This window comes from Brachypodium distachyon, chromosome 4, assembly GCF_000005505.3.
Source record: "Brachypodium distachyon strain Bd21 chromosome 4, Brachypodium_distachyon_v3.0, whole genome shotgun sequence".
Lineage (NCBI taxonomy): Eukaryota > Viridiplantae > Streptophyta > Magnoliopsida > Poales > Poaceae > Brachypodium > Brachypodium distachyon.
In genome coordinates, this window is record NC_016134.3 from 39,385,282 (window position 1) to 39,412,638 (window position 27,357).

Genomic DNA, 27,357 nt, shown 5'->3' on the forward strand with positions numbered 1-27,357 from the left:
TTTCCACCTCTGCGATTCCATCGCCGTCGCTGTCGCCTGCTGGCTTCCTCTAGCTGTCTCATGTCAGCCTCCGGCTGCCTCGTCGTCTCCTCTGTTCCTCCACTCGCCGACTGCCGAGGCTGCCAGGCATCTCTCGGCTCCGTGCCCATGCATGTTCGGGAGCAACTTATGACTTATCGGCCTGGCCAAGGAGGGCTAGTTCCGAGAAGCGTCGTGCCATGTGACGCGTGGTGATCATTAAGGTCGACCGTACGTACCATCATGTGCGTGTGAATTGGCTAGCTGCATATTGTACCTTGGCTAGCTAGCTAGTATTTGATCGATGCATACAACTTCTTGTCAAAATTGCACTCGGATTGGATTGGAGCACAACTTGTCGCTCTCGGCCGACGGCGACGGGCTCGGCGGGTGCGCCACGTCGCTCCACCTGGATGTCTGCTACTCCAGTTAGCGTTTAAATCCGCAGTTGCAGGTCCTGATATGCTTGCCGTCCTCCCGCGCTTCGTCCCCGGCAAGCGCCGCGCAGAGTTAGCTGTGCAGAGCAGCAGAGGAACATACAGCCGATGTGGCGGCAGTTTTGGGTCGTGCGATTGGCTAGTCCTGTCTTTTATTTTGGATCATAGTGCTATTTGCCTAGTCTGCAGATCTGCAACACCGGCGGTGCGGCAGGTTCCTAGCGGCGGTAGGGCTGAAGTGGCGAGGGGAAGACCTAGTCGCGCGAGTGCAGCAGCGAGGCGGCGGCGCGGCTGGCAGATCGGCGGACGCCCGTACGCTGCAGTCTGTCGAACAACGCCTGAAGTATGCCCCCGACGGATCCAGCTAATCCTTCCGTCCGGGAGGGGAATCATCTAACTTTTCCATATCTTATCAATTAGCAATTGGCTTCCATACTGAATTGGTCTCGATATTTTTCTTGGACGAACACCGTGTTTCCTGGCAGACTCGTGGACGGGACTCCGGTCTGTTCGTGGAGTCCGACCAGCGCACGAAGGCTTCCTTCGTGGAGTTTGGATTCTAAGATTTAATTTAGACCGTACGATAGACTTTTATAAAATTTAGACTATAGAATTTCTGCTACTTTAATTAATTAGATATTAAGATGATAGCAAGCCACAGGCTTATGCATCATACACTGCACGCAACCATTATATCGTTATCACGTCTCCAGTACCAGAGTAACAAAATAACGTCCAACAAAACAAAATTACAAACCACGAAAGGCCACTCGTGCGCCCTCGAGTCGACTGTTAGCACGTCCACCCAGACTCCATGGAAGTTCTACAATGTTCAATCTTCAGACTGTATGCAAGTAACTAGGATTTGAAGCCAATGTAATCTGCGTTCTGGAATCAGTAGCACAGGCTACAAATACTGAAACAGGACTGTAAACTGCACGGTTGAACATAAACTTCTTAAAGCATTCACTTGCAAAGTTGTAACTACCCACTCTTCTGGCCCAACTAAGCACACATGACTGCAGAAAAGTAACACCTGGCTGCTTACTTGCGTTGCTCTATCAGTGAGCGGCTGATATCAACCTTGTGTTATAGTTACAAGTGGAATTGGAGTTGTATACCTTTCAAAATAAATAAAAAAATTGGAGTTGTATCTTCTATGCTTGACGATTTTCTTATGCCCAGTTCAGGTTCAGGCCAGCTATGTGTTAACTTCTCTTGAATGCAGAACTGCTAATCTAATCTTAGCTGATTATCGTTCTCTATTCAATGAACCAACACTGGAAATGAGGTTCAGAGACACGCATTTATTTCATTAAACCAAAAACAGGTGAATGATGGTCAACAGTATGTCCATAAGAAGAAAGTACACGCACATCAATGTGCTTCAAAATGACAGGTTCCACATGCAAGTGAAACCAGATAGGGTTAAGAATTTGAATCATGTTGTGAAAAGTATGCACGACTCCTTCCCAACTTGAGATAGCAACAAAAAGGGAAAGGTGGCATCGAGTAAAGAGGGTCCCAAAGCGTCTACAGGTGGTGTACAGTCCAAGATGTTTTTGCATGTTCTGTGGACTGCGGTGAATGGTGATAGATCGGAGCAGCTCCTTTTTCATCTGCCATGCTCAAGGGAAAATTTGAACACGTAGTGCTTCCACATAAGATTGCCAGTAAAAAGCATTTTGCCCACAAAAGTTAGTACTACGTTAAGGATCAAATGTTTGGGGGAGAAATATGAACTTAATCAACTATAATTGAGATCTACATTCTCTAAATGGAGTTCTTATAAATGATAATAATTGATATGCTAGTGATTATTGACAAGAGGGTTAGCTGACATAAACTCTTAAATATTCGTTATGCCAAAAGTCTAAATACTAGTAGCACTATTGTTGCAACTTAAGCTACATAACTACTCACTGCAATTAGGCAGTTTCTCATTAGCATGCTCACAGTCATAGCATGTTCATGCCAATGGATAGAAGTCACCACAGTTCTCCTGGATATGCTTGATCTATGTGACAAAGAGTTAAATCAGAAAAGGGGGTAAAATTGGCATGACAAACCACAGGCTCACACATAGTTCTTCAGTCTTCAGTCTTCAGAGCTTCACTAGCTCTCCACCCCTGCCTCGGCAGCTCTCCTCGGGGTGCTCTTCCGCCGGCTCCCGTTCTGGCGGAACCCGCTCGGCGGCGGCGTCACGGGCTCGTCCTTCGTTTCTATCGCCGACTCCGAGCCGCGCTTCCATTGCCGCCGCCGCTTCTTCCCTCCGTTCTCGGCCGAGGCGCCCTTGCTCGGCGCAGCCTTTGCTATCGCGCCGTCGCCGTCCTCCTCGGCGGCCTTGGCGATGTCCTCTTCCTCATCGGCGAGGTTACCCTTGAGAAACTTCTGCGGCCTCCCCCTCCTCTTGTAGGCTGGGATGACCTCCTCGCCCCCGCTGCCGGCGGCGTCCTGGGATTTCGCGGGTTCCATCGAGTTCTTGCCCTTTCCACCTCTGGGCCTGCCCATCCAGGATCAAGGCGAGAGGTGGGTGTTGCTGGTGGTGGTCGTGAGCTGGTGCGAGTCAGCCAATCACAGACCTGCAAACATATGCGAAATGAAACAATCTTAACTTCTGAAATCTGCAGCAACAAACGGCTAATAATAGAAGGTACTCCACAGATTAAGCAGAAGAAACGATTCTAACATCTGAAATCTGGAGTTGGAAATGGCTAATACTAGAAGGCACTGAAGTCTGAACTAAAGAGTAAGCAGCTGTTGTTGGCAACTTGGCATCAGGTGTTGGGGAACCCAAGAACTCTTTTGAGGCTCTCATGATCTCACCACAATATCAATCCGTAGAATCCAAGAACGTCAAAGGACTGACACATTGGTCTCCAGAAATATATTCCCAGGTGGGGAAGGAAGTTTGCTCGGTGAGTACCAAAGGAGAACCAACTGAAAAGCAACCTACCTAGCTACCAACTGTACCATCCAACCAAAAGACAGAGGCAAGACTCTCATATCATATCTACAACAACCTAGAACTCCAAATCATAACCCCCATGTCCAAACCAAGGATCAGCAAAGGACAGTAAACTGATGAAGAACATGAACTGGCCTGTTACGGTATGAAGCAGAGGCGAGAGCCTGTCAAGGCACGAGCTTCTGTTCGGGTTTGCTCCTCTCTCCTGGGTCCGTGCAGCAGCAGGAGATCTTCAAAGGATTGGTTGCTCTCGGCCTCTCGGGCAAGAAGATGATGAAGAACAGAGGGGGAAAACAGGGGGGGAAGCCGTTGTGCGGTAGTAATGGACTTTGGTGGGTAGCAGATGAGAGATAGCCAAGGTGGCGAGCGTTTGAGACCTTTGTGGAAGAGTGTGTGCGCACACAGAGAAGAGAAGAAACCAAGAGGCAGAACAGAACCGGCTTCACTATTTTGTACCCACAGAGACCACACAGAGGGAGAGAGAGAGAGATGATTCCCTTGTGGGCTGCCTGGCGGAGACGTACAACGAACGCAGTAACAACGTGGAGGAATGTACGTGACTGCAGGGCTCCTCCCATTTCTTTCTCACGTTTATAGGAGTAATTGTTTACTGTTCCGAACCATACTTGGCACTTGCACAGTTGCAGTCTCCCTGCTGGTTAATTACGGTTGGGCACTTGGCTGTGGTGCAGCGGCGAAATTCACCGCGACATGCCTCAGCCAGGCAGGGGGACACCTAACGTGAGGGACGAGACGTGCAATGTGAAATGTCCCCCTGACGACGCAGTGTACGTCGATGCGTGCGCTGCCGAATCTTATTTGGAGAGAAGACGTGCAGGTGAAATGTTTAGCGGAAGAAACAGGAGATTTACCATCTTGGTAGAAAACACCAAACGCGTGCGTCGTAATGTGCCCCGGGTCACGTACTCCTCCGGTCCTGATCACTCCCCTGCTTTGCACGCAGGACGTTGGACCGCAGCGATGGTTTTGTTCGTCCCGTAGTTATGGCCGTCTCGTGCACCTGCGCACAGATATCATCTACTATTTTCTTTTTCTTTTTAAACTGTGGCTAGAGTTTTATAATGGTTCTCTGGAGGCCCTCTCCGAATCATAGAAATCTTGTACTAGGAAAATACTAGAGGATTCGAACTGTAAGAATAATTTGTTTAAACCCGGACGGCAGAGTGGCGGTAGTGTGAGCTATTGCAACAAAACAAAAATCATAGGATACAAATGTCCATCTGAATTTTGAGGAATCCAAACTTGAGGTCTAATCTCATGTAAATTTTCTTTCGAAAGTTTCAGTGCATCTCTTCTCTACCTCTATACTCATTTACTCCAGTTAAGTATCATAAAATCTTAAAATATATATGTTTTCATTCGTCCTCTTTGATTCGTGCGATTCTAAAAACGTAGAAATAGAAGAAGAAGAAAAATACACCATCAAAGTTGAACGCCATCTTGAGTATTACATGGTTCAAATGGTGTTTGATTGTGCGGAGGAAAAACATTAGACCAATTCAAGAGGCTGGAGTGAATGAAAGTTTTCGTATGGAACCTGACGCAAATGGATCCTAAGGAAAGAGGTGTATGACTTGCAATACTTTGAATCTAGCCATCTAGGGAGAGTATAAAAAAACCCCACGAATCCTTTGAATCAAAGAGCTTTCGTTTCATGATCGATGTGGCGGAGCCAGGATTCTATTAGGGCTAGCTAGGGCCATTGCTTCGTATAGCTAAATTACCAAGTAAGACCCGGGCAAAATTAACAAAGAAAATACTAGATATCAGGGCCTGTCTCCGCCCATGGTTTCATCAAAGGGGTTCAGCTCAAACCCTGCCTTTCAATAGTGAACCAACTAACGCATGAAAGAAATGTATGACCATTATTGCATTACTACTTGATCTATCACTTAATTAGATGCTCCTTAGTTATTACGATTTCTTACTAACCTAACAAGCTGAGAAGAAATGAGTATAAACAAAGAGGGAGTACAAGAAAAAAGGAGGATGCATGTATCCATGGGGCACAGCCCACAATGAGCTTAATTAATTATAGACGGGCCTAGATTTCATGCAAGAATCAGTGATATCCGTGTACTTCTTCTACCTAATTGTTAACGATTAATGGTCATATCACGGAAGATACACACCTTTAATTTGTGGAAGAAATCCCAACAAAACTAACCACTTCCACCCAACTCGACCAACCGATCCTTCTTGCCGGTAAAACTAAAAAGCGCCTGCATGACAGGCGACGTGAGGTGTGGAAGCGTAGAGCACGTACGGCACCGACTCACTCATCATACAGCGCGACGCGGCGCGGCTGTGGCCAGCTTTAGACGTGTCTTCCTCCTCACTCCATTGCTGCACCTTCCCATGCAGCAGAAGCAGCACCACCACCACCGCCGGCCACAAGTGCACACACAGCTGCGGGCACGTTTGGTCACGACTCACGCCGAGTTACGCGGAGTGGAATTTTCTCGAAGCCGGGAGAGTGGCGCGGGAGGAGACACGACGAGGCTCATCGGTACGTACAGCGAGCGAAGTGAGTGGGCAGGGCAGCATCGGTGTGTTGCTGTCTGCTTGCTCTGCTGCCGCTGGCCGACAGCCTCGTGCCAACGCCTGCACACGCGCTCGTGCCGATGCCTGCCCTTTCAAGTTTTACCGTGTCTTGCCCACTGACCCACCCAGCGCTCGTCCGGCTGCGCGTGCTCGTGGCAGGCAGGCAGCGAGCGCGGCTGCCCGTGCCCGTGTGTTCGGAGAGTCGAGGCAGCGAAGGTCCAGTCAGTCAAGCCGTCAATGATCCATCCATCGGGTATGTTGGGCGCCACGCCACGAAGCCGAAGGCCTTTCCCCCGCTCGCGGTCGCGGCTCACGGGATGAAAGCGCAGCGCAAGCGTGTTGCTGGCTTTCCTGCTGGTGCTGGATTCCAGCGGTCTGCCGGTGGAATGGCGCGTGGACCGTGTTGGGTCGTGGGTGCACTGGATAAAGGAGGGTATTGGGATCTTTCAATAAAGCGGAAGCCCACTTTGTTTTCATCCTGTACCGTGTAGCAGCCCAACAGCAAGGCTGGGACGAACTACTTATTGGGTTTTCGTCTTCCGACCCGCTACAGCATCAGAGTCGGCCCAAGAAATGCGATATGGGACTGACTCGACAAATGTAAATACGTAGTTTCACCTCGCTGTCACCAAACTGCTCCCGCCAATAAGGGCATGTACGATGACGTTGACTCTGCTGTCCGCAAAGCTGCGGAACTACTGTTGTATACACGCAAGACCTGATCGTGCACGACTTCAGAGCTACGCCGGCCGTGCTGATGCTACCACGGCGTAAAGAGGCGCCCTCTTCCGCGACGTGATCCCGGGCGCCTCCTCCATGTCTACCTTTGCCTCCGACGGCAGAACCGGAGGGAGTACTAGAAATATGCCGTCCTAGCAATATGAGTGATATTCTCACATCCGTTTTCTTTTTAAAGTACTACTTACTATACTAGAATTTGCCCGCTTATGCATGTTCGAATGCAAAAGTATCATGTGGTGACTAGTGCCTGGCCCGGACCCTTGAGCCCCCTTCTTTCCGGCTTCAGCTTCTCCAGAAGTCGGCTTAAGCTGAATTTTTGATAAAAGCTGTTTTCAGAGAAGCCTCAGAAGCTATTCCAATCCTTTCTTTTGAGCTTCTGACAAAAACTTTGGATGCAAATTCATAAATCACAAAGTGGTATATTAATTGCAATAAAAGTGGATCATTTCATAAATCTTTGTATTCTTTGTACATCAAACAAACAAATAATTTATGTATACAGCATACGCACATGAACTGAACCTAGATGCTCGATGAACTTTATCTAAATTCCACCCAAAAAAGACAGAAAAATTGGCTCCTAGGGGATGTCGATTGCCTCCGCTCGTGCCATGGCCGTCGCCACTGCAGTTAACGGCCGAGAGGGGCTGGGAGGGGCGTGCAGGGGCGGCGCCTGAGTTTCGTGGGAGAGCCGGAGATCGGGGTGGCAGCCAACGACCACGAAGACCTGAGAGCGGAGTATGGCGGTGGGGACGTCCATCGGCGGTCGCAGAACAACAGGCGGCGGGAATAGGGAGGCTTGAGGCAGGGGCAAGAATGGCTCCCGGTGGCCGGCAGGTTCAGGGATGGATCCGCCCCTGCGGGGGAGATGGGAAAGCCGGCGGCGATGGGGAGGAGGCAGGGCGGCCGGAGGTGGAGAGGAGGTGGGGCAGGGGAGGAGCGGAAGGCGGCGATCGGCGAGTTGGTGGAGGGGGGCGGCGGCGAGCTCAACCCTAGCGAGCTGAACGGGGAGAGATCAGGGAGTTCTGTTCGAGACGATGGGAAACTGGGGTTTTTCTTGGATCACTTGGCGGTGGCATTTCCTCCGTAAATACGGTGTGCCCTCGTGGTAATTTCGTACGCAATGTGTCGAGAAGCCCCGGAAACTGGTCTGGTCCGGACCAGTTTCTCCCGACAGCTCCTTTTTCACATGATTTGGGTTGGGCTTCTGGTGGCAGCCCGGGAGAAATTTTCCCTTCTTTCCAGACGTACCTGGTGCTTTTGCCCTGAATATACAGAAGGATGGTACTATGCCACAAGGACACGGTACGGTGTTTGGCGTGGTACTGCGATTTCACGATATCAAGAAGTTCGGCGTTCAACGAATCCTCGCTAGTCGATAACCCCGCCAACTTTGCAAAAGATGTGTACAGCTAGATTTGGCTACGAACACGGCTAGTTGTTGTTTTATTGTCACAGTTGTGTAAGCTTCATCGTGTCAGTCTATCAGACTTCACATGCCATAAATAAGCCAAAATGATACGAGGGGCGATTCTTTTGCCACAACTGTTCTGGTTTGATTTTTGACATGCGGTGTAGTTTTTACCTCCAGTAGCGCCTTAATGTTGTCCCTGCTGAAGCGCCACCCAGTCCCGGCAGGATCTCGCTGAAGCGACAGCAGGACGTGCACGAACGCCTCGTCGTCGTGGAATCGCGCTCCCACGTCGGCGCTCTCGGCGGCGACGACGATGATCTCCTCAAGAATCCGGTCGATCCTCCGGAACGCCCTGCTCACCTTGGCGTCCGTCCCGTCCACCGCGGCCACCCGCGCCAGCCACGGGAAGTAGTCGCCGACGTGGAACGCCCCGAGCAGCGCGTCCACCTTGCCGCGCCACCCGGACCCGGACCCGGACCAGGCGCGCACCCCGAGCACGATCCGCCCGTTCACGTCCTTGGCGAAGTCGCCCAGGAGCTCGCTGAGCCGCACGCCGCTCCCGCCCTGCCGCTGCCGCTGCTCCTCTACGCCACGGAGCAGCCGGGCCACCTCCTGCTCCCGCACGCCGCGGTAGGCGCGCACCCGGGCCGGGCACAGGAGGCGGTGCACGGCGAGCTTGCTCGCCGCGCGCCAGTACGCGCCGTGCGGGGCGAAGGCGATGTCCGTGCAGCCGTAGAGGAGCCGCCTCGGGACGGCGAGCGACGACGGGCGGGTCGCGAAGGCGTGGTCGTGCAGCAGCAGCACCTCGCGCGCCGCGTCGGCCGAGGAGACGACCAGCGTGGGCACGCGGCCCAGGCGGAGCCAGCATGACGGCGGCGGCGGGCCCGTGGGCCGCGGCGAGCGCGTGCAGGGCGCGGTGCGGGAGCGCGCCGGCGAGCAGCTGGTGGAGGTTGCCGACGATCGGGAGCCCACGCGGGGACGGCGGGAGGCGGGGGAGGCGGTGGACGACGGGAGATCTCTTGGCTCGGACACGTCGTCCTAGAAGCAGCAGCTGTATGCACGAGACGATGAGGACTAGCGTGGCGACGTGCATTGCGGCTGCTGGCAATGGCATGGCTGTGGTTCCCATTTTGGCTCCACCGTACGAGCGAGTAGCGCAGATGGTGCCACGCGCGTACGCGACGGGATGGATGCATTTATAGGGGAAATGTGCAGGAAAAACTGAACTTTTTAACAGACGGTGATTTGCGCGGAAGGGCATCCTCATTTTTCACGTGGAAATGACTAACGAGTGTACACGGAAGCGTAGTATCGGGTAATGGACGAGCACCCCATGCGCGCTGGTCCCTTGGATGCTAATAGTGGTAGCAGCCAATTTGCCATAGTTTTGTGGCCTCGTGTACCCCGGCCAACAGGGGGCGGTGATATCTCTGGAACGGATCAGCTGGATCCTTCCAGAGGCCTCTCCCAGTATACACCCATTTTTTTAGGATTTCAACAAAGTTTGATTTTTAATTGACCTCTAGTTCGAAATTTTAATGTTGTTTTTTCTGAAAGAGTCTGCATGTTAACGAAGAGTCGAGTAAAAATCAGTTAAAGCTCTTTTAACAATCGCATTTGCTAACAAGTCAAATTTAAAGAAAAAACTATCTGTGTCATTTACCGTCGACGTCCTAAGGTAAAAAACTAAACGTATGTACTGAATATATATACAGTTTTGTATTAGTTTTTCAAGATTGCTGTAATTTGGTAAAACCGAAATAGAAATATCAATAAATATTTAGCATAAGAAAAAAAAAATATTCCCTCCGCCCCGAATTAATCGACATGGATTTATATTAAATCCACGTCAGTTAATTCGAGATGAAGGGAGTATGCAAGAAGAATGATGAAAAAGACAGTATAGACACATCGTCACGTGACTCTTCCAAGATTGCTGTAATTTGGTAAAACTAGAAATATCAATAAATATTACAAATTTTGAAACTTTATTCTATTTTGTTGGATTACATTTATAAACAATAGTATCGAAATAAGAGATGGTCTCATATATCCTCTCTCACCGCTAAGTATACGTTAACGTTGGGGCTGGAGAAGCCTAATTAAGTACAATCACACATCTTGTCATATTGTCAATTTATGGTCCGTTGATGGGAGTATATACGTATGTGTATCGCTCGATGCCTGGGGCTTCTTTTTTCAAGGGGAGTACATCTCGATCAGAACGTATGTGTGAAACAAGAAATGTAGATTATGTACCCAATATTAGGCGGCATTCACCTAAGGATGCTTAATTACCAGTACGTACTTGGTTGGGTGGTTCAATCATATTCGGTCATGCATGCATGTGCACGCGACACGCAACATGCATCAGGTATCGAAGTATGAGAAACCAAGAAAAGATGGGGCAAAGATGCTGCTGCATACTCGTGTGAGTCGTGTCAATTCTGTGACCACAAATTAGGTGGCATGAGTTTTTAGCAACAATCGTCCTCGCCTTATTTTTCGGACGAAATCAATCCTAAATTTACAATGTTACTTAGCAGCCTTATTTTGTACCAAGATGCCACAGTATTACTGAAATTTGGTTCTATCCCATATGTTTAATTTGCTACTACTCCGAATATGAATTTGCTTTGATCGAACTGGCCTGAAAATCTGTTCTACGCTTCAGATAACCCATGGAAAGACAAACATGTTTGATGTTACCGGCCCATTGATCACGGCACATGATCAATGGCGACGGTGGCGGTGCAGGGAGGCAGAGGCGCGCCGCAGAGGCACCGGTTACGCTGGTAGCATTCGGCTCCGTGCGCCGACATGAACCTCCCCTTGGGGATCTCGCCGCAGAGGCCATTGTCGCTCACGTCGAAGTGCTCCAGCCTGACATCCCTCAGCGACTTGGCCACGCTCCCGTTGATCCTGTTGTGGCTGAGGTCCAGGAACCGGAGGTGGTGCGGGAACCTGACCTCCGTCATGTCGAACTCGAGCTCGTTCCACGACAGGTCCACCTTGGCGACCCGCTTCGCCGTGCCGAACAGGAACGGCGACGGGTCGCCGGAGAGCCCGTTGCGTGAGAGGTCGATGGTGTCGACGTCGGCGTCGCCGCAGTCGCTGGGTATCTCTCCCTTTAGCCGGTTGTTCGCCAGTATGAGGAACCTGAAGCTCCCATGAAGGAGCCCCCCCGGGATGGACCCCGTGAGCATGTTGCCGCTGAGGTCCAGGTACCTGAGGTCTGGGAGGCTGGTTAGAGACTGCGGGATGGGGCCCGCGAGCTTGCCGTCGGCGATGACGAGGGTGCGGAGGCTGGCGGAGAGGAAGCCTGGCACGGGGCCGGAGATGGAGGTGCCGGCGATGTTGAGGTTCTCGAGGCGGGTGAGGTTGGCGAGGGAGGGCGGGATTGGGCCGGAAAGCCCGCGCACGGACTGGACCTGGAGGATCACGAGCGCCGTGAGCTCGCCGAGGGCCGGAGGTACCGGGGCCCGGAGGCCCGCGAGGGAGGAGAGAGCCAGCCCGGTCACGCGGCCGGACGACGAGCAGAAGACTGCGGCGGGGGGATCCCAGGCGCAGCAGTTGGCGATGGACGGGAGCCACGACGAGAGCTGCACTGGGTCGCCCAGCTGCGATTTGATCCTCAGCAGCGCGGCGCGGTCGTCGGCGTTGCAGGCCACGGTGCTGCGAGGAGCCGAGAGCAACGCGATGCAAAGAAGTGCGAGCAGCAGCGAGCGGAGTGGCAGATCGGCCGGCATTGCTGTATTCCTGCTTTGCTCAGAGAGAAACACAAGTTTTGCTCTGTTTCGAATGGATATAAACACTCCCGAGACAAGATCTAGTAGTACTACTACAGGTGAAGATTTCGGAGCTGGGGGATTGATTCCATTCCAGTTCCAGGGTTGTTGTGATCAGTTCAACGTACCGGCGGGAACGAGAACCGCGCCGAGCCGTGCAGGATTCTCCTGGGGGATGCCAGAACATGTGCTTCAAGGTACAGGAAAATCAGAGGTTAGTTACCATCCAACGACGGATGGATTTGGACAGTACAAGCAGGAAAAGTGCATGAGTAGACAAAAGCAGAGCTGTTAAGTAAAAGTAGAGCTGCACGGTACACACATAGCACAGCGGCACTGAATTACGGAACTTACGATCAGGACAGTAGTCACAACCAATATGTCATATTGCACAACAGAGAACACTTGACACTTCGGCACAATTTTTTTTCCATGCGATCCAACGGTTCCACCATAAAAAAGACAACGGAATACAAACTATTCAACAACCAAAAAACACCCAGGTCTTTCCAGTCAAGCTGGAGTAGCACCCGCCAGAGGATCAATTGCTAGTTAAAGAAAAAAAAGGCACAAGATGAGCACTAGATAGTTCCGATGCCGCATTAAACATCCGATGGGTTTAAAAAATAACATATACCTATGTTTCTTAAATTATGGTGTATATTATTTTTTTACCGAGACTCTGAACCAAGATTTAGTCTATTAATATTGTTTTTCTGAAATAAAATTGATATCATTGGATTTGTATTCAAAAGTACTTGTTTATGATTATGGTTTATATCATATAAATCACATGTTGATGGAGTAATTTTTGGTCAAACGCTCGGTCAAATGAAACAATATATGTCTTAATTTGAGAAACAAAGGGAGTAGTTGTCATTGACTTATGTTACAAGACACAACTCATGGAACATCAAACCATGGAAGATTAGATGGTTGGCATTATCTAGCATGGCACCAGCTTATTACCGCTTTAACTCTAACTCTAGAGGAGACTTTCTGCACGATGTATTAAGGAAAAATGCAGAAATCTTGTACAGACATTAGTGTACGCATACTTGTCATAGGGACATTAGTGTACGCCAGAAACTAATCCATGGGATTTTGGGAGGATGAATTCCTTTGAACCAAAGAGTCTCTATAAGAAAAATTCTTATGGGTTATAATCCTACCAAAATCCCATGAAAATCCTTCAATCCAAAGAGGGCCTTACAGTGGATATCATCAGACAACCTCCATTTTTCTCCTACTACACAAGTCACAAAATTCATCACCAAACACACGGTGGTTAAGCAAAAGACATTGGCTTGGGCGGACATATTTATTGCTTCTTTTCATACAGTGCTTTTTTGCTTACATGCACATACACGAGAGGAAACAATGGATTCCCTTAGAATGGATTCCCTCAGAGCATCTCCAACAGCATACCCATTTTTAGAAAGAATACCCAAAAACCGTCAATATGAATATTTTGACAAAAAAAACGACTCCAACATCATACTCATATTTGTTGGATACCAAAAAAAAATAACTACCCATATTTTGCCACCCAATACCCAAATATGGGTATTCTATCCCAAGATACCCATCCAACCCATATCCAGCACGCGCAGCCCAACCGCCAATGTCATGAAATTTCAGCCGCCAGCTCGACCTCCTCGATTCCGGCACAGCCGCTGCCATGGTGCTTGCCGGCGCTGCCCCAGCCTCCCTCGTCATCCTTGGTGTCGATCCCGCAGTGTCGGCCGCTTCTGCAGACGCTCCCGTGCCATACACATACTGGCTAGCATGCACATACATGACACTTGTTACATCTCACTAGCCAAGTGCCCGTGCGTTGCAACGGAGAATAAATATATGTTAAATGAAAAGAAGGGCAAAGACGAAAGAAATATCAGTTAACAAGGCGGCGATCGTATACAATTAAAACGCCCATCCAATGAAAACCTGCAAACTTCCGCCGCGTGAGCAGTTGGATCAAAACATTTGGCTCAGGTCAAATAAGATTCTCACAAGCCACTTAAACACGTTTAACAGAAAAACCCTTGCCTTTTACTCCCCTTCACTTAAGGATTGGGATGCAAAACGATACGTCACTCGCTCATCGACGCAATGGAGCCTCATCGTCCTCGTGCGTCGGCGACAGCCCTCCACCCGCCGACGTAGCAAGGACACCGATCAATGCCGAAAATGAACGGTGTAATGACATCATTGTTCATAGGAAGGAATCTTTCATATCAATATCCCATGGGAAGACGGCATCTAGTACATAATCTACCTAAACATAGTGTCAATATTGACGAGAAATCAGATGTCAAATAATTTAAATAATGAAAATAATAAACCATTAATATGATAGAGGAGAGCTCTGTAACGAAATGAGATGGCATATCAGAGCAGAAGTAAGCTACACCGAAAAGAAAATGATGCAACTTTATTTGTTGGGAACAATCAATCATAGTAACTATGAATATAAGTATTCAGATGCTTTTACCATGCCACTAACAGCAGATTATTCCGAGCTTCTATTGGTACTCCATTATCAACCACTCATTCGCTCATGTCATAGCTTCTTGCTTGCAGCCTACCATCTCCATATAGCCTGTCCTAATTGTTCAGTGATGGTGGGTATCATGCTTGACATTGTTCTAACTGAACCTTGGTTTGTTAAGGACACTCTTAATGTAGGCGAAAGGTTGTAAGAACCAATGATAGCAAAGCTGCCAATGCTATATACTGAAGTTGACAGCAATCTGCACTTTTGATGCTTGGAGAACTATTTCAGAATTGTACTTAACTGTAAAATTTCACCTTTTCGGTGAAATTCTATATGAAACAGAGTGTAAGCATCATAAAAGCAGGGGCATGATTCTTATAATAAAATATCAAGATATTTACAAAAAAAATAAAAGATGATTGATTGAGTGACACTAATTCTATAGTAACTGTGATAGTTCCATGCACTCCAAACAAACTGTTCTCCAAGAATGTAAAGCTAGTATATTGTCAATATATGTCCATATATCTAACTAATTAGGAAATTGCTGTTGGAAAAGGAAGCTATCAATAATGGTACTTCTTCAGGAGAAGCTCATGATATTGACATACCTCCATCATGGCCTAAAACAAAACATAATTGTCCATATCCTACAAAAGAACGGCCAGCCAAAGAAACCTTCGATTTTCCAGAACAAACAACAGTATGCCAAGCACTCCACTGTAATATGAATTCAATGCGTTTGTCAGAATAAATTACTCCAAAAGACAGGACTGAAGACGCGCAATTATCTCAATTCTAATTTACAGAAATGGTATGACCTAAATGAATGTCAATTCTATTCATATTTTCATCAATTGAGGTGCTCCATGAGATTTCAGGAGATAATATACAAATGAGTAAAATAAGGAATTGCTCGAGGGATAATATATTCAAGGATGGCTTGTAGTGCCCTCGGAAAATAACAGAAGAAAATGATGCAATATTTTAACTGAATCGAGAATGAATTTGCCAAACCCACCTTCTGAGGGATGCCACAAACTCCAGCCTTATATGCTTCATCTCCTCCAGCTCCTTCTCAGAGTTATCTACCTGAAAAATATATAGAAACATATATGCATCCTGTAAGTACAACTTCAGTAATCCACAATATGTGGTTATCATTCATCACTGACCAATGACCAATAAGATATTGTTAAGTTACAAATATTTCTTCAGAAACAATGGACAACCTCGAACTGGAAGAGTATATGCTTACTGGAAAATTTGTCATCGTGATCGGGCCCCAGTACTTGAGAGCAGCCAAATCATAAGAACCTAGACATGCATATCATATCCACCTATACATGCATACCACAACAATGTTAATTACAAGATGAAAACAATCATTAGAGAACAATGACTCTCGTCTAAATAAACAAAGAATTTTCATTAATTATTTGGGTCCGAATAGAGTAAATCAAGACTGACCAATCGATATAGAAATAATGAATGAAAAGAAGAATGTCAATAAGCAAGTAAGCAACATTGAGGTGAAAAGATCAATATATAGCAAACGGACAGGGCTTGCCACCTCTGTGTCTTACAGGATAAAGCATAGGCAAATGCTTGGCTATTGCATGATAGAAGAGGAAGGAAGACACCATTACTACCTTCTAATGATATTCCCTGGAAAGCTGAAGGTTGGAGCTCAGACATGTTTCTCCATGAAACCTCATAATACTCAATTCCCTGAACTTTACGCTACTTCATAATTGCTAATTACCTTTGTATAAGAATGCCCACCATCATCTACAAAATCAATCAAGAATTTCATTGATGGAACAAATTAATATATAATATCCACAAAGGATTATACCTCACAATAAGGATTATACCTCACAATAAGGATTATACCTCTAGGCAGTTCTTGATTGCTCGAGATCAAGAGGTCTGGGGCTAGACCCTCTCGGGGAGCAGGTTGAGACCGCTATCAGTCTATCCGGATCTGCGGTGGAGATCGACGGCGGCGTCGTTCGCGGGGAGGGAGGGCCACCGGTGCCGTCGCCGGCAACACTGATGGACCGGTGGTATCCTCCATGCCCTAGCCAGGGGCAGTACGATGGACACTATGGGGAAAAGGGAGGCTGAAGGGGGAGAGGGAGGGAAGGGAGGCGCGCGGCGGTGGACCGAGGAGGCTTGCGGCCGCGGATCCCAAGGAGGTGCGCAGCGGCGGCGGATTTGCCTAGGGCTCGGGCAGACGAAGATCCTGGTGGCTGACCCGCATGGTGGCGGCGGCGGTCTGGAGGGGAGATAGTGACCGGATCCGGCCGCCGGCAGGGGGTCGGGGATGCGTGCGAGGTAACGGCGGGGAAGGGGAGGAGGCGATGTACGAACCGTTGGTCCTTTTTTTTTCTCTCACGACTCACGGTGGTTTTTGTTTTCCTTCCGCGGTTTTTTATTTCCGTGCGTGGACCGCCAGTTTTGCTGGGTTTTTTTCGTGCGTGGGTTCGGTGGCGTGGGTACTCGTGGACGTACGAGGGACGACGAACCTACGCAAACTGGAAATTAAAGAATACTCTAGTACAGATTTCGTGCTCACTGGGTAGTTACGTTGAATCGAGTTCGTGGGATACTGCAGTCTCATGTGGACCTCCTCCCAGACTAAAAAAGGTGAGGGAGGCAAAGGGACGGTCTTGCTAATCCATCAAAGTATGACTTCACGTTGAAATAAACATTGGCTAGCAAGCTTGAAGCTTGGATCAATGATTATTAAACAGTTTGCTTCCCTCGCAAGTGGCAAAGTAAAATGATACTGTATCATTCTCCGTAGTCCGTGGACAGCAAACACACCAAATGAGTTTTTATACAGTAAGATATTCGTAGCAACTAAGTCATGTTGCATAAAACCGGGGAGCAGTATTGTTCTGCACAAGTTATGTGCTGTGAACAAGAAGGGGCAAGAGGTGGCTTACCACGGGATTGGGTATGCTGGCGCCCCGGCACGGACATGAACCGCTCGAACGCCAAAAGCCACATGATACGACGGTCACGCCTGAGATCAAAACTCGCGACAAAACGAGTGCACCAAGGTATGCCTTCTGCTCAATTCCGATTTGAAACCAGCAAAGCGAGGTGTACCGCTCTCTCCAAAATCTCAATTAGGATTTGAATCCACAAGGCGAGGCGCCGAGGAAAGGAAATTGCATCGCCGCCGACGGGCGGAGAGCCTGCCACGAGACAAAACCTGACAGGACACCGTAGGACATCCGGGAGCCCAGAGCAGCAGTGGTTTCCAAAAATCGTCGAGGCAGGGGCGGGATGTGGAGTAATGGAGTTGGAGATGTGGAGCCGGGGATGGGAGGGAGGCGGCGTTGTGGACGACGAGGTGCGCGGCTGGGCAGATCTCGGGGGAGAAGAGGGGCTCCATTTGGCATGTTGTCGCCGAGGGCAGCCAGCGTGCGGTGGTCCTTCTCTAGTTATCTCCCCGAGCCCCCCTCCGGTCCTCCCTCGCCAATCTCGATTGCTGAATGCTGACGGCCCCAGAGGCTCAAACCGTTAGATGCTCGAAGAACTGGAATCATGGATTACCTTTGTTTTGGGATAGAAATTATGGATTACGACCCTGATTTCCGTATGGCCAACAAATACATGCGTCTGTATAGTTCCCGTGCGGTATCTACAGTCGTAGGCAGCAGTTACGGCTCCAAAACGTTATTTTAAAAATGGTACTCCCTCCGTTTTTAAATAGTTTGCAATAAAACAGTGACAAGTATTTAGGAACGGAGGGAGTACAATATATGTAAATACAAAAGCGCATACTACAAAAAAAATATACTCCTACTATAAAAAAGAAATTACCACAAATTACACATTTTGGTCTTTTATTGCCCAGTGCGGACTATTTTTAGGTCTTGTAACTATTTACATAAATCTTTGTATGTGCACCTTCATATATGAGAGGTTAGATATAAAAGCGGGGAAAGATTAGGGATGGAAAACATGGTGAAAGTTTTTTGTCATTTCTCCCAAATATGACTGTTGGAGAAGAGGCATGTAAATTCTGGAGATGCTCTTATGGTTTTCCCGTGAGTGGTTATTGCGCCTTAGCATCGAGGAAGCCGATTGGTGTATGGACACGACACAATGGATATTTTTTTTTACACTAACAATGATACATTCTAAATAAGTATACATGGGCCACATAGTTTTGTAGTTCGTAGAGGAGCGCAATTAAGTGCACTTAGAGGATAACGAAGATATCCACCCTTATGTCTTGCTTGTATAGATAAGAAATACGTGTTTAGCTAACAACAAGTCACAAGTATGGTCAACACTTCATGCACTACAAATGTCGTAACATTACACCATCAGAACTTCGTTACTTATGGAGTTCGGATGCACCAGCACATGCAAATATGGTCAACACTTCATGTACTACAAATGTCGTAACATTATCGCATCGGAACTTGGTTACTTATGGACCTCGGATGCACCAATCGCATGCACAAGTACAACGACAAAAAAAACACTGCTCGAGACTTGATGAGATGAAAACCAAATGTCAACTAAAAGGGTCAATCAGATAAAGCAAATCGTTGACGATATGTTAATCTTATCGTCCCAAGTTTGCGACCGTATGTCATTGTCTTGTTCTCTGACAAAAGGAATTCTATTCGATTTTCAAGGAAATAATACTCGTATTCCTCAGTCTAACAAATGATGTCTCAATTTTAACTAAGTTTGAATGCATCTATACACACGAAGTCATATCTAGATACATCCAAGTTTTGACAAACTCGAGACATCTTTTGTTAGACGGAGAAAGTATTTGAATTTGTTTTTTCAAAGGAATCGTATATCAATTTGAATTCTATCGCATCGCGCTTGTACCTTTGTACGGTTGTAGGCACCCACGTGCTGGCCAATGTAAAGCCACGCGGCTACAAAAGTACAAAACGGTCACGTCGAACGCGCCATATGCAGTAAGCCCCCTAGTACCAATACATGTAGCGTAACTCGTGATATATGTAGAAAATAACTAATCTTTCCAGGGGGTAATCCAAAAAACACGAATTCCTAAATTTCCCGATCGCCTTGAACCCTACCTCCCTCCCCCTGCTCGCCCCCGCGCCCCGCCCCCAAATCCTCATCCAATTCCAAGCCCCAAAACCTCTCAAATCTGTCTCCAGATCTCCCAGTTGTCGCTGGATTCGGCCGCAGGTTTCTCCTTATATCTGCGGATTCGTACTCAGGCGGTCCGCGGCGTCCGGATCTGGGGGAGGCCGGCTGATTTCTAGGGTTTCTCCGTTCCGGCGTCCCAGGCGGCTCCATGAATTCCATGGGATACAATCCCTATGATAGCAGCGGTGAGTTGCCTCAAATCGACCGTTTTTCCTTTGGCCCCGTGAACTTGGCCGGGCAGGAAAGCCCCGGTCTTCTGAGTAGCTCGAGATTCCTGAAAAAAAAACCCTCTGAAAGAGAATGGTGTTAGTTGATACAAATAATGTAAATAGCCACTTTTTCCCATAAGCCAGCATCAGCGCCCGGGTTCCATTACCGAAATAACGACAGAGTAACCAAGGTCCATAGGTTTATCTTCTCACAAAAAAAAAGGTCCATAGGTTTATCAGAGAAATAGGTTAAGCAGAGTAAGAACATGGAAATAGCAAAGCCAAAACGTCCAATTTTTTTTGTCAACTCCTTTCATGTTACGACGACTTGCGGTCAAATTGTATATTTGAATATGCTATAGTATTGATTCCTTGGCCTTGCTTGTAGGGACAGACGATGATCTCCCCCGGTCACAAAATAGAGGATTAAGAGGACGTTCATTCAGTGGGAATGGGAGAGCATCTGTTGGACCATTTCCTTATGGAAGACCTCACAATGATTTGGAGAGTGAAGTACATCTGGTCGAGCAAGAGGCGTACACTGGCGTTCTTAGAGCATTCAAAGTGCAGTCTGATGCATTGTCTTGGGTAAATTTAACAAAGTGAAATTCATGCCAGCACTTTAATTAACCACTTCTTGTCATGATGTTTTGTTCCAAAAATAAAAACAAGTACATGCTTTTGTTCAGGAAAAAGAAAGTCTAATTTCTGAACTCAGGAAAGAACTGAGAGTTTCTGATGAGGAACATAGGGAGCTATTAAACAAGGTTAATGAAGATGGGGCCATCCGTAGAATGAGGTTTTATCATACATCACGTGATTCTTCTTACATGAACATGTTTTACTTAAATGTCGTATTCCTACTTAATTGTTTACTTGTAAATTTTCTGCAGGGAGTTGAGACAGGGGGGTGAAACCCAGAGTGGCCTGCACCGTGGTAGCAGAGTTCTTCATGATGGAGAACCTGGGACAGCTGCCAAGAGGCAACGGCCATCTCATTTATTTTCTTCACATTCTTCAGGTCTCCAGTCTCCTGTGATGCCTCCACATTCAGTTCCGCCTTCTGCAAAGTGGGGCCCATCATCAGCATCAAAGGGCAAAAAGGCAAAGCCGGTATGTTTGGAATACTACGTGTCATGATGTTTTTTGCATTCCGAGATCAATTTTATTGCGATCTCATGGTTTTGTTGATACATGTACAGATGACGCCAGTGGGATTGCCATCCATGGATCCAACTTCTTTGATTAGCAGAAAAGTTTTTACGAGATGGCCAGATGACAACAACTTCTATGAGGCCACTATAACCCGTTACAATCCTGCTACGGTTCGTTCTAAAATTCATCAATGTTTGCTAATTGGTGCGACTATTTAATTTAAGCTACACTCCTGATCCTTTTCAGGGTGAACATGCTCTTGTCTATGACATGGGCAAACCAACTGAGACATGGGAGTCTGTCAGGCTTAGTGATGTAAGCATTGTTCTAATCTGCAATACTTCCGTTGTTCCCTTTCTTTCTTTTTCTTACTCGTCTGCTGAATTAGCTGTGTATTATTTCACGATTTTGAGTTAATCCATGCTGCTTTTCTGTTTCACCCTTGTCTATTAAGTAAATAGTTATTCATTTTGTTATATGATACATGTGCCAAACTGCCAATATGACATACCCAATTGAGAACTGGAGACTTTGTGGTCATGTAACCAATAGCATAGAAATGAAAGAAGAAATGATTTGTCGTTGCTGCAGATTTATTGTCACAATTGTGTTGACAGTGACGTGGCTTAAATTTTACTACTACTAGCTAAATGGACGTACGTTGCTACAGAATTATTACTAGTATTATTTTGCATAAGTTGCTTAAATGTGCTTTTGCCCTTATGCTCAGAAAATTTGTGCTGAATAACAATTATCTCATACCATACAATAATCCAGTCAATTGTAGTCAAAAGATCATGATACGTACATCTACCATATTGAACGGGTGCAATTACAATCAATTCCTAGCAATATAGGGAATAGTCTCAATGGAGTGAACGGATGACCACCAACTCAGACCTTTATATAAGTAAAGATAAAGATCAAGATAAAGATAGAGATAATACCTTTGGTGATCTCGGCAATTAACTAGAAACCATTTGTTTGGTCTATATGAAGACTTAGATTTGCTTATTTGTTTAACTGCGGTATGGAATTTGGTCAATTAGCCAGTCTGATCTGTTGGAGAAATAATTTTCTTGCTTGTTATTTGTCCAGAATGTGGTTATTTAATTATACTGGCTGATTGCAACCTTTTATCTAATAAACCAATAAAAGATTAGCAATGCTTTGACAGATGGCACCTGAAGATATAAGATGGGACCTTGATGATCAAGGTATGTCAAATCGAGATAGTTGGGGTCCTTCTGGTCCTGTGTTAAAGAGGCACCAAAGCAACAATGGTACCATGGTAGTTTCAGGCAGGGGGAGAGTGAGACTGTCACAGAATGAGCATAAAGATTATGCTGCGCCCCCAAATGGCATCAACAGGAATATTGGTCAGATTGATGTGCCGAACACTCAAAGTGTCGTGATAGAGGTAAACTTCCCTCGAATAGTTGGACATGACAAGGTAGTCATGTACTGTTTGTTCCTCACAATTTTAAGTTCTTGACACAGGTGGAGAGGGTACTGTCAAATCCAAATATCCGTGAAATTGAGAAGGCAAAGAAACTGCTAACAGTGAGTTGACTTATCTATCTCGACGTTGTTCCCTGTAGAAACTAGACAGTAGTGGGTGATGGGAACTACTTGCTTATAATTACTTAAAATCGTTTATTCGAGAATTGTAAGGCAAAATGATTGTCCTTATAGGATCAGGAGCAGTCACTACTTGATGCAATTGCCAGTCTTGACGAAGCATCAGATAGCGAAAGTGGTAAGTTATTGGCCGATTCTACCTTTCAAAAGCACAGTCAAAGCAATGTCATTATGATATCTGTATTGGTATAGTGAAATTCTGGACAATTTCTGTTTATCATCTCAATTAATAGAAAGTAGGATAATTGGATTTCTCCCTGGAATCTTGAGAAATGCTGGATGTTACTTTAGTTACTTGCATACATCAGAAATATGTGTTTTCATTGCTGATATATCAAACCTGTTACTTTACCAATTTCACTAACCAGTATTCATGTAACAGAAGATATGGCTATGGAAGGCCGAATGGGTTCTGCTGGTGATCACTTGGGTAGGAACGGCATTGCCTGTTAGTTGTCACCAGCAGTGTGTTGGAGGATATTAACAGGACTTTTTGGACCACCTGCCTTATTCACTAGACAAAGTGATGTAATGGAAAAATATGCATGCCAAAAAAGGCTGTTGTTCCCTGGGATGAGTTTCTTTGTCTGCCCAAAATTCACACTTGGGAAAGGATGAATCTGCTTGAATCGAAAAACTTTTCTGGTGCCTTTCCTTAGTGACTTTGGCGGTGGTATTTCCTCTCTAATGGACTAGAGTAACTCAAATCTTCTAGATATTGTTATTAACATAAATCAGTTGAAGATTCTTGTGCTCGGTGAATGCAGCTGTTTAACCCTTGGGGTGTAACTTCCGTTTTACGTTGTCCCTCCTTTGCGCAGAGTTTTGGTATGTTGGTTGCAATGTAATTTAGGGAAGAAAAAACAAATTGTATTTCCTCTCCCAGTCTTTCTAGTTATAAAGTAAGTATGCTGCACATTGATTGTCCATAAAAAACAACGGTATTGCTTACCTGTAAACTGCCACAAATACTTAGGAATTTAGAGGAGTTATAGATAAAGTCAATCAGTTGGTAAACAAAGCGGGGATAGCTCAGTTGGGAGAGCGTCAGACTGAAGATCTGAAGGTCGCGTGTTCGATCCACGCTCACCGCATATTATTTTTAACTTTTCTTTTCGTCCTTCTGAAAAAAGGAAGACAAGCGCTTTGCCTGATGACCTGGTCTCATCGAATAAGCGAGTGTGAATTATACAGACAATACAAGTTTTCAAAATTCTCGTTTCATTTTGGGTCTCAGGAACAAACTTATTTGACAGGCACATAATCATGTACTCACTCCGTCTAATATGGAGTGACGAAATATTACATGTATATCGACATTTTTTGGCTGTAGATACACTCATATTTGGACAAATTTGAGTCACTTGATATGAGACGGAGGAAGTAGAATAATTCAATCTGAAATTTCATGTAATTACAACCTATACAGAACCCCAACTCCTTTCTAGATAATATCATTTATCTAGAATTATCTCTCATTCTACGGGTTCATATGTTATAGACAAACATGATTTTTAAATTCAGAATTTAAATTCTACTAAATAAAATCTTAGGTAAATTTTGATTTCATTTCCACCAAATGAAATGAAATGTGCACTGGCTCAAAACTTCAAATTGGAAGAGACCTCGTTGGGTGGTGACCAATTTAAACTTGAAACAGTCCATAATTAATCAGGTTCTAAAGACACAATCAGTCCCACCACAAAATATCAGTTTCGTTCGGCACATTCCGTATAATTCTACGACAGACATACTGAGGAGTCCTAATGGTGCAAACACCCTACATGCTTTACAACACAGCTGAAACTATCACTTCCTAATCCCTACCGGCTACGTCTAAGCTGGCAGCATCACACCGAAATCCTACTTCCTCCCACCTCGCCTCGACGACGACGATGTCCTCTCCGACCTGTTCACCTTGGCCCTCTTCGAGGGCGGTGGCGTTGCCGGGGCAGCGCCTCGTTTCTGCGGCGGCCGCCCGACGCTTCTCTTCGTTCCGGCGGCCTTGGCGCCGCTCTTGGAGCCACCGCGGCCGGTGCCCTTCTTGCCTGGGCCCCTCCGAGCCTTTGGCTGCTCCTCCTCCTGCGCCTCCGCCGCCGCCGACCGCTTCCGACCAACCAGTGGCGACCCTCTCTTCTTCTTCGTGGACGACGACGCGCCCTGGTTCAACCGCTTGAGGAAGTCCACAGCATTCCGCTTCTTGGCGACGAGCCCACCTGCGGCCGTGGCACCGTCGGAGTCGGCATCGCCCTTCTTCTTGTCAGCCTTGGTCTCCGCCTCCTCCGCCGCTGCAGCGGCCTTCGAGGCTTTGCGGCTCAGAGCGGCGGCACCGGCGTTCTTGTTGGGGCCTCGGGTCTTCTTCGCCCTCGTGCCCCACGCTTTGTCCTTGGTCGCTGCCACAGCAGCAACGGCTTTCTTCTCGCCGTCGCTGCCCTCCTCCTTGTCGGCCTCGACCTTGGCCGCATCTTCCTCCTCCTTCCTCGCGACAGCCGCCGCCGCCGCGGACGCCTTGGCGATGGAGCTCCTCTTGCGGCAGAAGATGAGCGGCTTGCTAGTCTTCTCGATCAGCGGGCCAACGACGTCCGCGCCGCCGGCCTCGGCCCTCCGCGAATCCGCCGCCGCAGACGGAAGATTGTTGTTGTTATTCCCCGACGCCGCGGCCACAGATTTGCCGATCTGCAGGTCCCGCTTGGGCTCGCGGAGCGTGGCGGAGACCTGTGCGGAGACGAGCCTGAGTGCGTTGACGGCAGCCGCGGCGTGCTCCGCGGTCCCGTGGCGCGGGAGGTAGACGGCGGCGTTGGCGCAGAGCAGCAGCAGGTCGCGGTAGAACTCGGAGCTGGTGTACGCCGCCGGGCCGTCCAGCTTCCGCCGCATCGTTTCCAGGTCCACGTGCCGCCTGACCGTGCCCCGGTACGACTCGCTCTCCTGCACCAAACGCCGACCCCACGTGAATCGCAGGAAATATACTGAATAAGTAAAATGGGAAAACGAAAAGGACACACAAAACGGAATAGCGGAAGAGAGAAAAATATCTGCGGGGCATCGCATCGGCAACCACGCAAGCAAGCCCATTCTAAATGCTACACGGCAGCCCACTCGGCCGTGCGACAAGGCATCATCGAATCCCACGAACCGCGACACGGACTTGAACGAACGATGCATCGCCCATCCTTGCACGGCAGAGAATTTCTCCTCCATCCATAGTACGAAGCAGCCTGCGCTACCAACCGCAACAAACGGACCTGAGGTCACCGCACCGCTTCAGAAGCAAAGCGGGCCATGAACCATGACACGTTCATGCGTTCCACTCACGTAAACCGGGCTGGCTAACTAGCTAGGCTCAGCGCCCGGAATCCTAATCGCAGGTCCATCATTCATGCCGCCTGCGTGCCAGCCTAACCCTATCCGTACTTAAGTGGCCCGTTGAATTATTTCGGCGGGACCCAGCGCCCGACAGATCGCCGAGCTTAGGCAGGTCTTACGATTTTAGGTCTCCTGGCTTTTGAACGCTCCATGGCAACCCGGCCCGGGAAGAAGAAGGAGAGGACAGAGCGGTAATTTTTGGGGGAATTTAATTTACCTGGGTCTCTTGGAGCCGCTCGAACACGGAACCGAACCGGGCCGCGACTCTGTCCAGCAGGGCCGCCAGCGGCTGCGACTGCACGGACGCCTCTTCCGACTCCTCGTCGCCAGCGCTGGCCTTCCGGCGGCGGCGCTGGCTCGCCGAGCTCTCCTTCGACGCTGCCATCGACTCCCCGGAGAACTCCTCGAGCTTCGCCGTCGCATCATCCTCCTTCACGCCGCTCTGGTCCCCGGAGTTCTTCGGGCGCTTCAGATCTGTGGAGTTGGACTCCCTGCACGACCGCCCGGCCTCCTCGCCGGAGAGGTTGTCTTCGCCGGTCACCTCTTCCTTCTTCGCCTCGCCGGAGAGGCTACGCTCCCTCTCTTCCTTCATCTGCTCGACTTTTGCCTGCAGCGTGCTGAAGAAAACAAAAAACAATTAGCATCGCGCACGAAAAATAGAAGAATTGATGCGCAGTGAAAATGGAAGACCGGCGGATTTATATCCAATGGCTCACAGAACGCGCGGTTAAACTTTTTTTTTCAAAAGGTAGTTCGGATTTTATTTTCCTTACCCTATTGAGAGATCGCATCGCTCGACCTCGCGCCGGAGCTCGGCGACGCGCAGGCGCCGGAGCTCGTCCAGCCACCCGTCTGCGGCGGAGGCGTCAGGGTCCTCCCCTTCCCCTTCAGCCCCAGCCACCTCCGCGCCGGCGACTGAGAACCGGCGGTGGAGGTGGTGGAAGCGGAGGCGGCAGCTCCGGGCCGTGAGGCGGGGCCGGGCGGCGAGGGGGCTCCGCGTCTGCACCTCCGTCGCCACCGAGTCCCAGCTCGCCGTGCCGTGCCGGCTCACGGCGCACGCGAGCAGGAGCTCCTCCAGAGTCCCCCAGATCTCGCCGGCAGGCGCCGCCGCCGCCTCCGGCGACACGTCGGTACCGTCCGATCCGTCCGCCATCCGCCTACCTCTCCGCGCTCGCTATCGCGAGGAGCTGCTGGTAGCGGCGTTGTGGTCCCTCTCAGGCTGCCTCCCCGTCTCTCTGTTTTTTTTCCTTCTCTCTCTACCTCACCTTCGGTTTGATTTTTATTGGAAAGACGGATACTGCTCGGAGGTCGGAGCTGCAGCGCGCAACGTCGCACTCGCAGACCAATTTCTTCGTTTCTCAGGGGTGTTTTAGCCTTTTGGGTGGAGGGACTAGGGAG

General features: G+C 48.2%; 3 protein-coding genes, 1 long non-coding RNA gene, 1 other non-coding gene and 2 pseudogenes across 13 annotated transcripts; 2 read left to right on the forward strand and 5 right to left on the reverse strand.

Annotated features, from left to right (window-relative positions):
- Positions 1–2,233: 2,233 nt before the first annotated feature.
- On the reverse strand, positions 2,234–3,887 carry LOC104584698. Of its 2 annotated transcripts, none has more exons than XM_010239995.3 (2): positions 3,559–3,887; positions 2,234–3,037 (listed from the first exon to the last, which is right to left on the reverse strand). In XM_010239995.3, exon 2 carries the CDS (start codon positions 2,964–2,966, stop codon positions 2,571–2,573), a length of 396 nt encoding a protein of 131 aa, XP_010238297.1. In that variant the 5' UTR covers positions 2,967–3,037; positions 3,559–3,887; the 3' UTR covers positions 2,234–2,570. The 2 variants fall into 2 exon arrangements, with proteins under 2 accessions (XP_010238297.1, XP_024318526.1); XM_024462758.1 differs by lacking the exon at positions 3,559–3,887 and adding an exon at positions 3,145–3,552.
- Positions 3,888–7,155: 3,268 nt separating this feature from the next.
- On the reverse strand, positions 7,156–9,301 carry LOC112268787 (annotated as a pseudogene).
- A 1,290-nt stretch (positions 9,302–10,591) lies between these two features.
- Positions 10,592–12,036, reverse strand: LOC112268880 (polygalacturonase inhibitor 1-like). The gene has a single exon (XM_024455119.1). It carries the CDS (start codon positions 11,890–11,892, stop codon positions 10,864–10,866), a length of 1,029 nt encoding a protein of 342 aa, XP_024310887.1. The 5' UTR covers positions 11,893–12,036; the 3' UTR covers positions 10,592–10,863.
- A 1,183-nt stretch (positions 12,037–13,219) lies between these two features.
- Positions 13,220–16,861, reverse strand: LOC104584700. Of its 5 annotated transcripts, none has more exons than XR_002960288.1 (6): positions 16,325–16,861; positions 16,081–16,219; positions 15,687–15,768; positions 15,450–15,520; positions 14,426–15,148; positions 13,220–14,205 (listed from the first exon to the last, which is right to left on the reverse strand). It is a non-coding gene; the product is annotated as an uncharacterized LOC104584700 (long non-coding RNA). The 5 variants fall into 5 exon arrangements; XR_732633.3 differs by having other exon boundaries at positions 13,220–14,209; XR_732631.3 differs by having other exon boundaries at positions 13,220–14,209; positions 15,040–15,148; positions 16,325–16,860.
- Positions 16,862–19,499: 2,638 nt separating this feature from the next.
- On the forward strand, positions 19,500–23,394 carry LOC100824948 (protein EMSY-LIKE 3). Of its 4 annotated transcripts, XM_003578282.4 has the most exons (11): positions 19,501–19,776; positions 20,189–20,388; positions 20,490–20,599; positions 20,694–20,913; positions 21,003–21,125; positions 21,202–21,270; positions 22,133–22,172; positions 22,251–22,375; positions 22,456–22,518; positions 22,651–22,714; positions 22,979–23,394. In XM_003578282.4, exons 1-11 carry the CDS (start codon positions 19,740–19,742, stop codon positions 23,047–23,049), a joined length of 1,122 nt encoding a protein of 373 aa, XP_003578330.1. In that variant the 5' UTR covers positions 19,501–19,739; the 3' UTR covers positions 23,050–23,394. The 4 variants fall into 4 exon arrangements, with proteins under 4 accessions (XP_010238299.1, XP_003578330.1, XP_010238298.1 ...); XM_010239997.3 differs by having other exon boundaries at positions 19,500–19,776; positions 22,133–22,375; positions 22,982–23,394; XM_010239996.3 differs by having other exon boundaries at positions 19,502–19,776; positions 22,133–22,375.
- Positions 23,395–23,617: 223 nt separating this feature from the next.
- On the forward strand, positions 23,618–23,690 carry TRNAF-GAA. The gene has a single exon. It is a non-coding gene; the product is annotated as a tRNA-Phe (tRNA).
- Positions 23,691–24,230: 540 nt separating this feature from the next.
- On the reverse strand, positions 24,231–27,254 carry LOC100825251 (annotated as a pseudogene).
- Between the last annotated feature and the right edge of the window lie 103 nt (positions 27,255–27,357).

Coding starts and splice junctions, on each gene's coding strand:
- LOC104584698 (XM_010239995.3), bottom strand. CDS start 2,966: ATGGGCAGGCCCAGAGGTGGAAAGGGCAAGAACTCGATGGAACCCGCG.
- LOC112268880 (XM_024455119.1), bottom strand. CDS start 11,892: ATGCCGGCCGATCTGCCACTCCGCTCGCTGCTGCTCGCACTTCTTTGC.
- LOC100824948 (XM_010239996.3), top strand. CDS start 19,740: ATGAATTCCATGGGATACAATCCCTATGATAGCAGCG. Junction 19,777..20,188: donor CAATCCCTATGATAGCAGCG/GTGAGTTGCCTC, acceptor CCTTGCTTGTAG/GGACAGACGATGATCTCCCC. Junction 20,389..20,489: donor AGTCTGATGCATTGTCTTGG/GTAAATTTAACA, acceptor GCTTTTGTTCAG/GAAAAAGAAAGTCTAATTTC.